Source organism: Acanthochromis polyacanthus, chromosome 16, assembly GCF_021347895.1.
Source record: "Acanthochromis polyacanthus isolate Apoly-LR-REF ecotype Palm Island chromosome 16, KAUST_Apoly_ChrSc, whole genome shotgun sequence".
Lineage (NCBI taxonomy): Eukaryota > Metazoa > Chordata > Actinopteri > Pomacentridae > Acanthochromis > Acanthochromis polyacanthus.
Window position 1 is genome coordinate 10723334 of NC_067128.1, and position 13459 is coordinate 10736792.

The window sequence follows — 13459 nt, forward strand, 5'->3', positions numbered from 1 at the left end:
ACACACACACACACACACACACACACACACACACACACACACACACACACACACACACACACACACACACACACACACACAGCTACAGTACACACAAGCTGCAGTCACCTCGTAAAAATTTACACCTGCAACCAAATACAAAATGAAAATGCAGCACACAGAGACACCAGTGAATTATTTCGGCAGTGTTTGAAAAATGTCTCTAAGAAGTAGTTGTATCGTTACAGTATGAAGTACAGTTTGTCACATGAGGTGGGTTGTCGCTACGACTTGTCATTGTTAAGTAACATATCCACTACTTTTTTTGCTAAATCAGCTTATTGTTTCGTCTGTTTAGTGCATCGCAAGTTGCAAAAACCCAAACTGAACAACCCAAAGTGGTATGATGTGTAATTATACACACAAACTTAAGGGACTGTCTTCAACTGAATTTAATTTTAGTATAAAATTATGTTACTCAACAGTTGACTGACAACTTGCAGCACTGACACTGATTTGTACACACACACATAAATGAATTCTGTGTACTGATTTAACTGTACTCTGAGTGGGATGAAACCAAAAAAATACTGTCATGAAGTCTTTGATCTGTGATTGGCCTGTGACTTCTATTAATAAACACCATTTCCACAAACTAGGTACGAGTTCAGACCTGGTTCAGTTTGCTCGCCTTCTAAGAACTAGTTTGTTTTTCCAGAGAGCCACTAAAGAGCCACATCATCATGTCTCTGCTTTTCCAACAAAACTTGCAGACTGCTTTGTCTTTGGTGCTCCTGTCCTTGTAAACGTCGCCTTCCTCTTTGGATCGGGAAGACTAGATGCTACAAAAATGGGAGAAACAAGTTTTTGGTGGTGTTTTTAGTCACAGTCATACTAGTATCGGCCCTTGATGCAAGTGGTTTTTGGTTTTCCTAGTCAATAGCCAGTTCTTTGGCAGATTACATGCACTTCTACACTGACTAACACAGCACACAGAAAATCTAATAGTAACTAATTAGAGAGACGGGTTGTATTTTGATGAAAACTGAACTTGATGCCCTTGCTTTTACTGATGCAATTGGTGGCTGCATCATTGATGAAAAACTGTGGCTTATTGTCTTTATTCTTATCTATTTTTTGGTGGTGTTTTGAGTCACATTCATCCCAGTTTCAGCCCGTGATGCAAGTGGCTTTTGGTTTTCCGAGTAAAGAACCAGTTCTTTGGCTGAAGAACTGGTTTAAGATCAGGAACCAGCTCTCAAATCGGTCTGTGAGTTGATGGAAAAAGGGGCATCAGTCAGCATTATCTCCTCCTCTAGTCTTTTAGCAAACCTCATCTGTTCTGTGTTTGAGCCTGTGAACCCTCTGGGTGGGTCTGTCAATGCTCACGCCAGTGAATTACATCAGCTTTGATGTCATTCTTTGGACTCTCACTGCACCCCTTCAACCCACACCCCTGGAACTAGCAGCACAAACACGCGTGCAGATTACATGCACTGACTAACACAGTGAACACAAAATCTAACGGCAACTAATTAGAGAGACGGGTTCTATTTTGATGAAAACTAAACTTGATGCCCTTGCTGTTATGTTGTAGACTGATGTAATTGGTGGCTGCATCATTGATGAATAACTGTGGTTTAATGTCTTTATTCTCATCTATTTTTACTCTGGCTGGCTCTTTCTTTTTGCTTGTCTCTTCTTTCTTTTTTTTTAGCAGAGAAACATTTCTGAGTGCTTCTATGTAATATTCATTCAACTTCTTTCTGTCTACCTGGTGATTTGTTGCAAACCCTACAGTTCAAAGCCTCTGGCCTTCTGCTTTGACAAATTTTAAGAATGATTTTCAAATTGCATTAGATGCAGTTGATCATAACTTTTAAAGGCAAATGTCTAAAGTGTAAAAAAGCAGTAATATTCTGATAGCTAGGGGGCAAAAAACACAGTAAAATGACAGAAACAGCTCCTGAAAAGTAAATACAGTAATTTTCCATATTTAAAATCCTTTTTCTAGGCTTATTTTTTACATTAGATTGTGTTTTTTTAATGTTTTTTAATATTATTTACATGTTTAATGAAGGATATTTACATGTGTAAAAAAATTTAATGAAGAAAAATATACAATAAAAAATATTTATAATTAAAAACACTACCAGTTTCTATAGACATTATACTCTGATGAAAACAAGTTAATTCAAAATTTTTGCTGTTGAAAGTTTTTATTTCTAATTAACAGATAAATTTCTGTTTCTGTCACAAATACAAATGTATTTACAAAACTGAATTTATAAGATTCTTTTATTTAATAAACATGAAATATTTGCCAAATTACATTAAACTGAATGTATTTTAACAGAATTGTGATATTTTAACAGATATATGATATTTTCTTTTTTAAGTAAAAAAAACGGTTCTTCAAAGTTACAGGTTTTAACATATTTTTTAAATGTTTTTTTAAACATTAAACACATAAATTCACAGCTTGTTTTTGTAATTGCATTGATCTTTTCAGGTATTTCCAAAAATACAGAAAAAAATCTGTCTGTAAAATTACAGATGTTTTTTTAACAGTGCAGAGGTCTTTAAACAGGGGAAAGAAGTAGAAACCACGTATTAGGCACACAGATTGATGGATACCACGCCATGTAAAAACAGAAACAAGCAACCGCAAACTTAAATTTTTAACTCTGCACTGCTTACTTCTTATTTGAGTGAATTGTTTGTCTTTCATTATGAGATTTCTCAATATCTAAAATACAGCTGCTTCCACATCCCCTTCACTTCATGTGAACCAGTATTTCCAGTGCAGTCTACTGATGAAGGCCTGGAAAATGTAACTCCAGATCTTTTTTATGCTCTCACGCCAATTCAAACAAACACTGTAGGTAATTTAACTAAACATTCACCGACAGCTGATGGAGTAAAATATTTTTACTGCAACGTATATACCTGTTTTTAAGTTTTTGCACATCGACACAGTATATTTAGATAAGTTTACTTTATCACTCTAATGCCCATAAATGTATTCAGAAGAGCTCAGTATTAGTGTTTGCATCATCTATTAAATCTCATCTTTAATTTTAATCCATAGTGGGTTCAGTAACAAGCAGGTATTTCTTTAAACACACTTAGTGAGTTGGGTGTCTCCGACTAATAACTACTTTGAGCATGTTTGTCCAGTTCTCCGGCTGCTGTGTGACGTGTTTTGGGCGGACTGTAAACACTGTGCTATACCTGATAAACAGAGATTGTGGTCGTGTGTTTGCGTATGTGTCAGTGTTTTGATCGGCAGCCAGTCTTTTGTTGTTTTTTAGCGTTATCAGTAGAGATTCCTCCCTTCTTCCTGTCTCCCACAATGCACTGCTGTCTTTATCAGTCCGTGCAAGAGGTAGAGCAGCGCTACCATGTGAAACCCCCCCATACTTGTCTCTGCCCTATCTTCTCTCTCTCTTCCTTTCACTCCCCTCAATCTGTGGCCTTGAAGGATGTTCAAAACTTCTGTTGTCTGTCTCCTGTTTTTTGTCCTGCTCAAGTGAGAGTGTCTGCTGGTATGCAGGCAAATCAGGCCACGGTGATATCTGAGTGAAAAACGTTTGTCCTGAACGTTGGGTTCAGGTAGGTTTTTTTCGTGGCTCCAATTCAGATTCTGGCAGCTTGCTTGCTGAGCTTTTAGTAGTGAAGGAAAAAGCCATGGAAATGTTGAAAGAGATAAATGGACAATAAAGGTAATGAAAAATTTCCACAAGACTGACAGGACTACAGCGTGTTGTTTATTCTGAAACCTTCAACTTCTGCTGTTTCTTAAAAAGTAGAATTAACCCTCATACCCACAAGCAATTCCTGGACATTTTTTGTTTCTGTCACATTTTAACTTATTGTGGACACATTTTTAACTGTAATATAAAGTCCCGCACCACTATGGAAACACCACAGCTATGGCTATAAGTAGGAAGAAGTCAAAAATGCCTTTTGTGTAGTGTATCAATGAAAAACAAACAAAAAAGTTGTATTTCATTGTTTTTTTTGTTGTTTTTAGTTGTTGAAACCTGGAATCAGCACATACAACATTTTCCAAGTCCCCAACTGTGCTATCAACACTGACAAAAATGGTCAGTGAACATACTATTAATATTTTACTACTTTTATTTTTATTGGTCTCCTTTCCTCTCTGTGTAAACGCAGCCTTCAGTTCAACTGAAAAGTCCCCGAATTTTTGTCATGACACTGCTCAGTCACCAATAGCTGAAGTAGAGTTTTAAAAAATGTATTTTTGGCAAAATTCTGAATGAAACATGTAAGATGTTTTGCTTTTAAACTTGGATTTTATGCAGATTTGAAATGCTTCCAATGGAAGACCACTTTACAGATGAGTAGTCCCAGAAACTCTGGAAAATTCTACAATTTCTTTTCTTTCTTACAGTTTCTTGCTATGATAATTGGTGTAATTTTGCAGATTTTTTTTAAAGATAACATGCCTTTGGAGTTCAGAGGGTGAACACAAAGAGGACACAACTTGTGCACATGAAAGCAAAAGCTCTGCAGTTTCTATTTGTCTCTGCTTAAGTGCACAAGATCTAAGAATTCCTGAAGAGGTAAATATGTGAATACCCTCTTTTCAGTTCCATAGCTTCCCATGTTAATAATTACCTTACAGTACATGAGCACAGAAGCAACTATTTTAACAGCAGAATTACTCTCCACTGGTCTGTGTGCCACATCAAGTCATACGCTCTGAAGAGGGTATTATGTTACTCTATGAACAGCCAGAATCGCTTCATTAAATAGGTTATTAAATAGGTTATTTGACAGAGTGGTATGTGACATATCTCTGTGTTTTAAGTAGTATAGGGTTACTCCTTCCCCTGGGCCATAACATATTATGAAGTGCACACATTGCTTTGTGCAGGGCCTGGTCACGGCCTGCTAAATATTTAGGGAGGGTGTACACGGCCCTGCAGCCCTCCCAGACTGTGGGAGACATGACAGAAATGGCAAAGAAAATAAACAAATGTAGCTTTAGAGATAGACAGGCACAGCGGGAGATGGACAGAGCAGGTTAGCGCACAACTTCATCACAAACCAATTATACCCTTTTTTATTGCTGATTAATGATTATCTAAGATTAGTAAAGTTCCATAGACAATTTCCACTTTATAAGAACAATGTTTTGACAAATGAGGTCTACTTCTCCTGCACAGTCACTGGGAGGGAAAGATAGACTTTATTATTATTACAATAAACATTTATATGTTCGTATTTTATCACAAAAATTTGTATTTATGGGCAACCAGGTAGTTCAACTGGTTAAGTCTGCATTGCAGCGGCCGGGGTTCGATTCCAGCTCACAGCTCTTTACTGCAGGTATCCCCACATACATCTGCCTACTTTCCTGTCTACCTCTACTAACTTATTGAATAAAGCCAACAAAAGGCCAAAACAATAACTTAAAAAAATAGCATTTCTTTAATTTATGATAAATTTAAAGTTATGTTTTTGTAGCTGCCCACATAGAAGAATGTTCCATACTTTCGCCAACCCAAGTTTATGTCCATGTTTGTCCAGAAACATACTATATGCGAGGATAGAGCTATACAGTAGATAATGCTTCAAATACAGATGTTTCTGCAAAGAACTTATACACTATAAAATCACTAAAGTTTCAAGGTGTCCAAGATTAGTGTCACCAGTTTTCAGTATCTGACCAAGTGTGGAATATGGCCACAGTCTGTTACTGAGTGTTAATGTTGAAAAATGGCCAGAAAAGTGTGTTTGCAGAATATCGTCTCACATTGAAGTTAGTCTAACTCACCAGATGTAGGATGCTGGTATCAGTCTGGGATTGGCTTTGTCCTTTCCTTCCACTATCTGCGTGTTGCGGTTTCCTTCAATACAGGAAAGAACGACGGCCTTCGAGCAGGAACGTACCACCATAAAAATGTCAATTTTTGCTGAATGTTTGCATCAAGCTAGTTTTTTTTCCCTTTGGTATATTCTTTGCTCCTCTTCCTGTATGCAAAAGTTCCACCACAACAATTCCCTCCATCACTTTTTTGAGAGAACACCAAAGTCACATCCTTTACGTCGATCTGCCCACGATGACTTTAGTGATTTTAAAGAAATACAATGTAGTAGAATGATATTGTGGTGCCATTATTTTCTACAGACTGGGATGGGCTGGCAAAACCAGACTACAGTGAAGTTGACCTTTGACATTTTAGACATAAAATATCATCAATTCATCATTTCATCTTGCTAAGAAATTTGTGTCAATTTTTTGTTTCTGTGAAGTCACTGTGACCTTTACCCAAAATATAATCAGATCATCCTCAAGTCCAAGTGGCGATTTGTGCAGCATGTAATGAAATTCCCTCCAGACGTTCCTGATTTATGATGTTTATAAGAATGGGGCAGATGTAAGGTCACATTGACCTTGACCTTTGACCTCTGATCACCAACTTGTAACCAGGCCAATACTTGAATCCACGCGAATGTTTGTGCCACATTTGAAGAAATTCCCTCAAGGCGTTGCTGAGACATTTTCCTCACAAGAATAGGAGAGGTGGGTGGGACAACCCGAAAAACATAATGCCTCTAGCCACGACTGTCGCAGCACAGAGAGAATGTTGGTATGTGGGCAGATGTGAGTGTGTGTGTGTGTGTGTGTGTGTGTGTGTGTGTGTGTGTGTGTGTGTGTGTGTGTGCGTGTGTGTGCGTGGTTTCAAAGTGAAAAGCCCATGTAGGTGTCCCCTATATGTTAACAAAGGGATCAGTTTAGGATCAAGCAGATCGAGCAGTCACAAAGACATCTGCAGGCAGGAATTTTTTTACACACTGAAAGCTGACCCCACACAAACAAGCCTACCTACAAGACACAGTACAAAATCCCAGACACAAACACACATAAACACTGCCACTTACCACACTGACCGGCGGAACAACTCCCAAAGTCACACACGATAAATAAACAGCACTGACAGGACAGACACACATAAACACAAACCTTCTGCCAGCGTGTTGTCCTCCGAGTGTCCGTTCAGGCTGGTCATGCTGGAGATTTGGCCATTTTTCTGCAGAGGCTAAAAAAGAAGCAGAAATAAGAGACAATAAGTCAAGTTTGCTTTCAGAAATAAACTTGCATTTGTTACATACACAAGGACATATATCATATATTACTTTTTTCTTACTGCCTTGCTTGGTGACAGTTAGAAGAGATGACTCTTATGTATGTGTGCTAAGTACAAAGCTAGCATTAGCCAGCTTAGCTTAGCCTCACATAAAAACTTAAAGGAGGGAAAAATGATTGGTTCAGCACTGACAAAATCTTCCTGCTAGTTCCTCTAAAACTTGTTTTGTTGTTACTCTTGTCTGTGAGACACAAGAGGTGGTTAGCTTATCTTTTTGCAGCTTTAGCATAAAGACTGCAAACAGCTAGCTGGGCACAAAGCCCACCACCTGCTGGGGTAAATGTAGGAGTTGGGTGCACTGCAAGCTGGGGTAAGACAAGTGCAGGCATCAAGATGTGGTGAACCCTGATGTCACAGCATGGCTCTAGAGACATGGAGCATCACCTCTCTGATGTACAAATTAAACAGAAAAGGACAAACAAGAGCTATTCTCTCTATCTACAGCTTGTCATCCCCCACCAGCACAAACCTATAAAGGCTTTCAAACAATCCTTACCACTAAATAAATCCCTTCATGTCAACCTGTCCATCATGTTTCAAGATCAGAGAGTCAACCTGCCAGGATGTTTTTTAATCCTTAAATGGTGTGTCTGCTGCCATTACACGTCCATAAATAGTTTTATTATCAGGCAGATTAATTTATGGGCAGAATAAAAGACAAAAACAACCCAAAAAGGACAAAAAATTGTAAATTTGCATCTAGCCAGACTCACCTCATTCATCAATCTTATGTGTTTCTGTTTGCTGATATTGTTCAGTGGTTGAATCACTTGTAAACTGGCAAACAAATGTAAAAAAGAGCTACAGTTATTAAAAAGAGGATCTAAAAAATCTACTTCATTCATTTTTCAGAATGAACAAGTGTATTAACAAGTTAACAACACACAGTCTGGCTCACAGTCCTTTTATCAGAGGATCTGAGTACTGACAGAGTTTTTCTGGCAGCAACCAGCTCCAACTGACAGCCGGACAATAGCAGGCAGGTCTGAGCCTTTGTCTGTCCCAGCCAGGGGAGAAGGAACCAGAGTCTCCCCACAAAGGTGCCAATACAACTAATGGACAACTCAGGCTCCATTCCCAGCAATGTAAAGTCCTCCAGGAAAGCCCTGACAATCGACACCACAGAGAAGACAATCTGCTTGGGACAGGTTGGAAGGATGAACTAAAAGATAAAGAAAAAGAAAATGGGAGCAGACTAAACGAGGGGAGGTTGAAATCATTCATCAGGTGGAGGGCTGTTCTACATTTTGTTGGAGCTGGTGATGAGTAAGGACCAGAGCAAAGAAGAAGGACAAAAAAGGGATAATTTTCCATTTTAAATGCAACTAATCAAGCTGATGTATGCTCAGAAAAATAAGGAAGTGAAGCCTAATTCATGGATTCTGCACCCCTGCTCTCAGACTGATGCAGACTTTGAGAATAGACGGCAGCCAAACCGATGGCTGTATTCATATTATGATAGATATGTGTCCACCTGCACACAGAAAATTGATTTCTCCTTTACATCCAACACAGAAAAACACAGAAGACTCCCCTGAATGTTTCTTCTAAGATATAGCAGCTAGTTAAGCCTTGATTCTACTTCCTTGCAGATGTGCAATCAACTGTGGACAACATGGACTCATGATTGCAAATTTTCTAGTCTATTCCATACATGTGCAGTTGGTTGTATTTACATATTCTGTACATGTACACTACTACCAACATGAGCCCTTGAATCGTTGTCACATTTCAAGTACTAGGCGGCACACAACACCATCGATGGAAAGCATGTACAGCAGCCACTACTTTTAATTCCAACTCTTCTTTGATGAATTCTAAAGGTGTGGATGACAGAAAATATTCTCATAGTCTCTCCTCATAACACTTGTTTTAAATACCCAGAACTCTCACAGTCAGGATGTTTGAGGGGAGTATAGACATAATGGTTTGAAACTTTGGACACTGACATCTGCAGACATGGAACCTCAAGGACTTGGGTAGACGACAAAATGCAGATGCTTGCAGACATGCAGGCAATGAAAGCATTAGCCGTAGCACATGGCTGTAAGCTACTATTTTTTTTAATCAACTTTTAAAATGCTAATCATTTTTTTTATAATTCTTCATTTAATCTATCAAAAATCTGTAAAGAAATGCTCATTACAGTTTCTCAGAGGTAACAATCTTAAATTGCTTTATCACAACTGCAAGATATTCAATTTACAATGACAGAAAACAAAGTAAAGCAACACATTCTAACATCTGGATAACCAGTTTTCAAAATTTCTTAGAAGCTTGTAGGAAGCAAAGAGTTGTTTCTCATTTAATTGAAATGGAAATCAGGACCACACCTCAATCACTTTCCTTCCTGTTGTACGTCTATACATACCACTCTGCACTTCCTGATTGTTAGTTCTTGCTTCTCGTGCTCCATCTACCCTCCCTTTACTTCTGCCTCCTCTTGCCGTCTTCTCCTCTTTGTCAGGGGTCCGGGAGCCGCTGTTGATCCCCGACTAATCTTTTCTTCCCACAAAGCATCAGCTCAACTCAGTCTTCACCGGTACAATGCTCATTTGCATCCAATAAACAATCAAGCTTCAAAATTGATTGCGCAGTCCTTGCTAGTGAAACTTAACGTGACATGAATGATCTAAGCGCACTCCTGTCAATTCTGCAGCGAGACAGCTCCCTCCAGTAAATTCATTATGCAGCTCTGCTTCAAAACAATGGATTCTATTAATCAGTTGTTGGAAGGACAAAACATCTGATTTGTTTGCGTTGGCCTCTGATCTGCCAAACTGCTCAGTGAGTTGGCTTTGACTGCAAGAGGCTGTGATCGGTTGTAGATGTAATCAGACATCTCAAAACACATTTACAGCAAAAGCATAATACAATCATACATTTCATGTTTGTTCACCGCTGGCCAAGTTCACCCACCCAGAAAAGCTCAATAAAGAGATGGAGAACCTCGTTTTGAGGTCGTGAACAATATGGTTCCTTAAGTGCACACGGTGCCGTTCTGTCGTTGCTGCTAAAAGGCTTGATCCACCCAGGAACATGATACTTGTGTAAAGACACGCCAACACAGCTGCCACATCAGTGCACAGCCTGTGGCGTTATTAGGAAGGAAGAAATACACAAATCCTGATCTGATACAAAGTTTGCACTAAACTGTCAAATAAGAAAACAACTCACAGCTGACTGATGTGTTAAGTTTCTGGAATAGTGAAGCCTGGTTCCCCAGATGTGCAAGATTCAAGCTGCAAACCTGATTTCCTCACAATAAATCTGAAACCAACTTGAAACAGACAACATTATTGTTGTCTGTTGGGATCGTTTACACTCACATATGTCCTTCATAAGCTCATTAGTTCTAATGTTTGCACTTAGAGGAGTATGATCCTGTCATTTTCATACTTTTTTAACTACAAGAATCTCAGATCAGATTGGATGTTTGAGCCATCCGCTGACCTGCAGCAACCCCAACATCCCATAGTCTTCCTCGTGACTGGCATTCCTAGGATTCTCTGTCCCCTTCACCAAAATTCCACAAATCCAAAAACACCTGACTTTACATCCCCCAAATGTTCACCCTTTGACCGCTTCTGGCCTTAAGTTAGACCGACACAGAGTGCTTGGGATTGTCGGCCCAGTATCATCAAGAACTATGTTGGACATCTAATGAATATTATTTAAGGCCAACGTTCAGATTGAATGCAGGCAAGATTGTTCTCTACATGCAAAGAGATGAAAAGAAAGTTGAGTTTTAAATTTGTGTCCCATCACAAACCTAGAATAAGGTATGCCTTCTTATTTGTTGAATTCTAACCATACATAACCATAGTTGATTAGGTAATATTTCCTTAACCTTAACGATATTGTCGCCATGAGCAGACATAAGAGCAAGTGAGATTTTTGGGGGTTTTTGTTGGGTATTAACGTATGTACACCAGCACATACATGGATGTGGTAGTAAATGTGAACAAGTCAAGTCACTCTCTTGCCACTCCTACCTAAGGAAGTGCAACAAAGTTTATGTAAAACACCATACACACCTCAGGGACACTGATGAGTCCATTTTAAACTTAGGTTCTCTTTAACCTTCTAAACCCCAAAGCAGTTTCTGGACATTTTATTTGCTCACTGTGGGCTCATTTTTCACTGATATAAAGTTCAGCACCTCTGTGGTAAACAGCACAACCATAGCTAGAATTAGAGCAAACACAAACATGACTTAGTTATGCCATAAGTCATAAATAAGAAAAAAGAAAGCTGAATTACAGTATTTGTTGTTTTGTATAACACTTTTTCATACCTCCTCAAGTGTTACTAATAATGGAGAAAGTTGTGTAAACACTGTAGCTATTTTACAACCTCTGCATGTTAACTCTGCAGAAATAGTTCAACACACTGACTGCATATTCCAGCAACTTGCTCCTTTTTGAGCCATGCTGCATTTATTTCATTGATCACCTGTGCTTTATTTTCCTCTTAAACTTTCTTCTTCTTGTGCAAACGGATAATTTTTAGTGAAATTTGAACTGAAACATGTAGAATAAAGTGATTTTCTTGGGGGCAAGCCTTTCAAAGCTGCTGGTTTTGAGGTTCAGAGGGTTCAAGTGGACGTCCATCAATTTCACACATCCCAGGTCTCGAGGACTTGAGGTTACATCAACCGTTACGAGAACAACAAAGTAGAATCTCTGACTCCTGTCAGCGACTTAGGTGTTTGACCTGTGAGGTAGAGGCCAGGTTTTGACAAGGAAGAAAAATGTGTGGAAAAAACATTGATTCATTGTTGGTACTGTTTGGGTGTTTACGTTTAATTCTGGTCTTGTGACTGTTTTTAGTCTCCAACATATTTTTATTGCTCTGTATCTAGCACATTTATTGGTTAAATGAAGATTAAATGAAATTTAATAACATCTTCAGAATTCAATCTAGCTCAATTCTGCAACAGTATGTGATCAGGAAATGAATCTCATATCCATCACATTTATAAATGACTGCGAATTAGGGGGTGTGTTGGTCTTGAAGGAATCTCAGTCTCAGTTTATCATTGCAGTCAAATTCAAACTAAACTGGCCCAAACACTGATGCCGGAACTGTGACGCCTGAGCAGCCCTGAATTCCTTTTACGAGTTACTCAGACAGAATATGTTGACGTTTGGTTGCCAACTGTGCATTTTTTGACGTCTGCCTGGTCAACATGGTCTGCCACAAAGACCTAAAGACAGACTTCCGCCTACAAAAAGTGCACAAAGGAATGGGATGGTCACACAACAAAACATCCGCTTAAGCGAACAACAGCATGGAGTAAACAGACGGGGATTGCTTTTTTTCTGTCCAGCTTTCTGACTAATATGATCTAATTTAATTTAATCTGCTGGAAAACACTTGAGCAGCCATGTTTCTATCTACGAATAGATGTGATTGATTCTGTTGTCTATAATGGGACTCCACAGAGAGACATTATGCATAGATGTTCGTGTTGAAACCAGTAAACACCCAGCTCTTCACATTTGTTCTTGGTCTCAACTTTGATTATCACAAGAGGCTGAATACTCAAAAAGACTGACTATCTTTCCCTTTCCTTCTCTGCAGCCTCTTTTACTTCAGTGCATCTATTATGCACTCGGTGTTGTCGGCCACTGAGTCGACTCATGCTGAGTCAGCGTTCAGAGCTATAAATAAATGCTGCAGTTTGTATTATCCAAGCTGTAAAATGAAGCGGTGCATTTAGAACAAGTGGCAGACAGGTAATGGTGAACTGGATAGAGACAGAGTGAACCTGCATTTCATCCAAAAACTAGTAAAAGTACAGGGTGTCCCAAAAAATTGGACCTCATGTCGCAGGCCAATAATGTAAAATCTTGATCTGTTTCTATACATTCTGTGATTATTTGAGGTTATTTCAACAGGAATTGCCAAAGTTATTGGCCTTCGAAATGATGTCAAATGTTTTGGGACACCCTGTACATCAGTGAGACAGATTGCTGCATGGAGCAGCATCATCATTCAGTACGATTCCTTCTTCAGCGCTTCAGTTTACTTGGAGTCTGTCCTGTATATGGCGTCCTGCGGCTAGAAATGTTGACTAAGTTACCAAATGTAATTTGGTTTGCATTTGAAAATCCTAAACAAATCCTCCATTTACTGCAATATTTCTTAGAAACTATTGAGCCACTCTAAAACACTCAAAGAGGAACCTATCTTCACGACTGAAGCAAACATGTGGCTGCAGGTGCAGTATTTTAAAAAAAATCTGATTTACTGATTAGATAAACCTTTTTAGTTGCAAACACCTTTTGACA

At 38.8% G+C, this 13459-nt stretch overlaps 1 protein-coding gene across 2 annotated transcripts in view; it reads right to left on the reverse strand.

Annotated features, from left to right (window-relative positions):
- Nucleotides 1-13459, reverse strand: part of akap12b (A kinase (PRKA) anchor protein 12b) — a 57390-nt gene that overhangs the window by 20051 nt on the left and 23880 nt on the right. For both annotated transcript variants that reach the window (XM_022198226.2, XM_051960970.1), the window contains exon 2: nt 6980-7055. In XM_022198226.2, coding sequence (XP_022053918.1) covers nt 6980-7055 — 76 coding nt within the window. The remainder of the gene's footprint in view (nt 1-6979; nt 7056-13459) is intronic.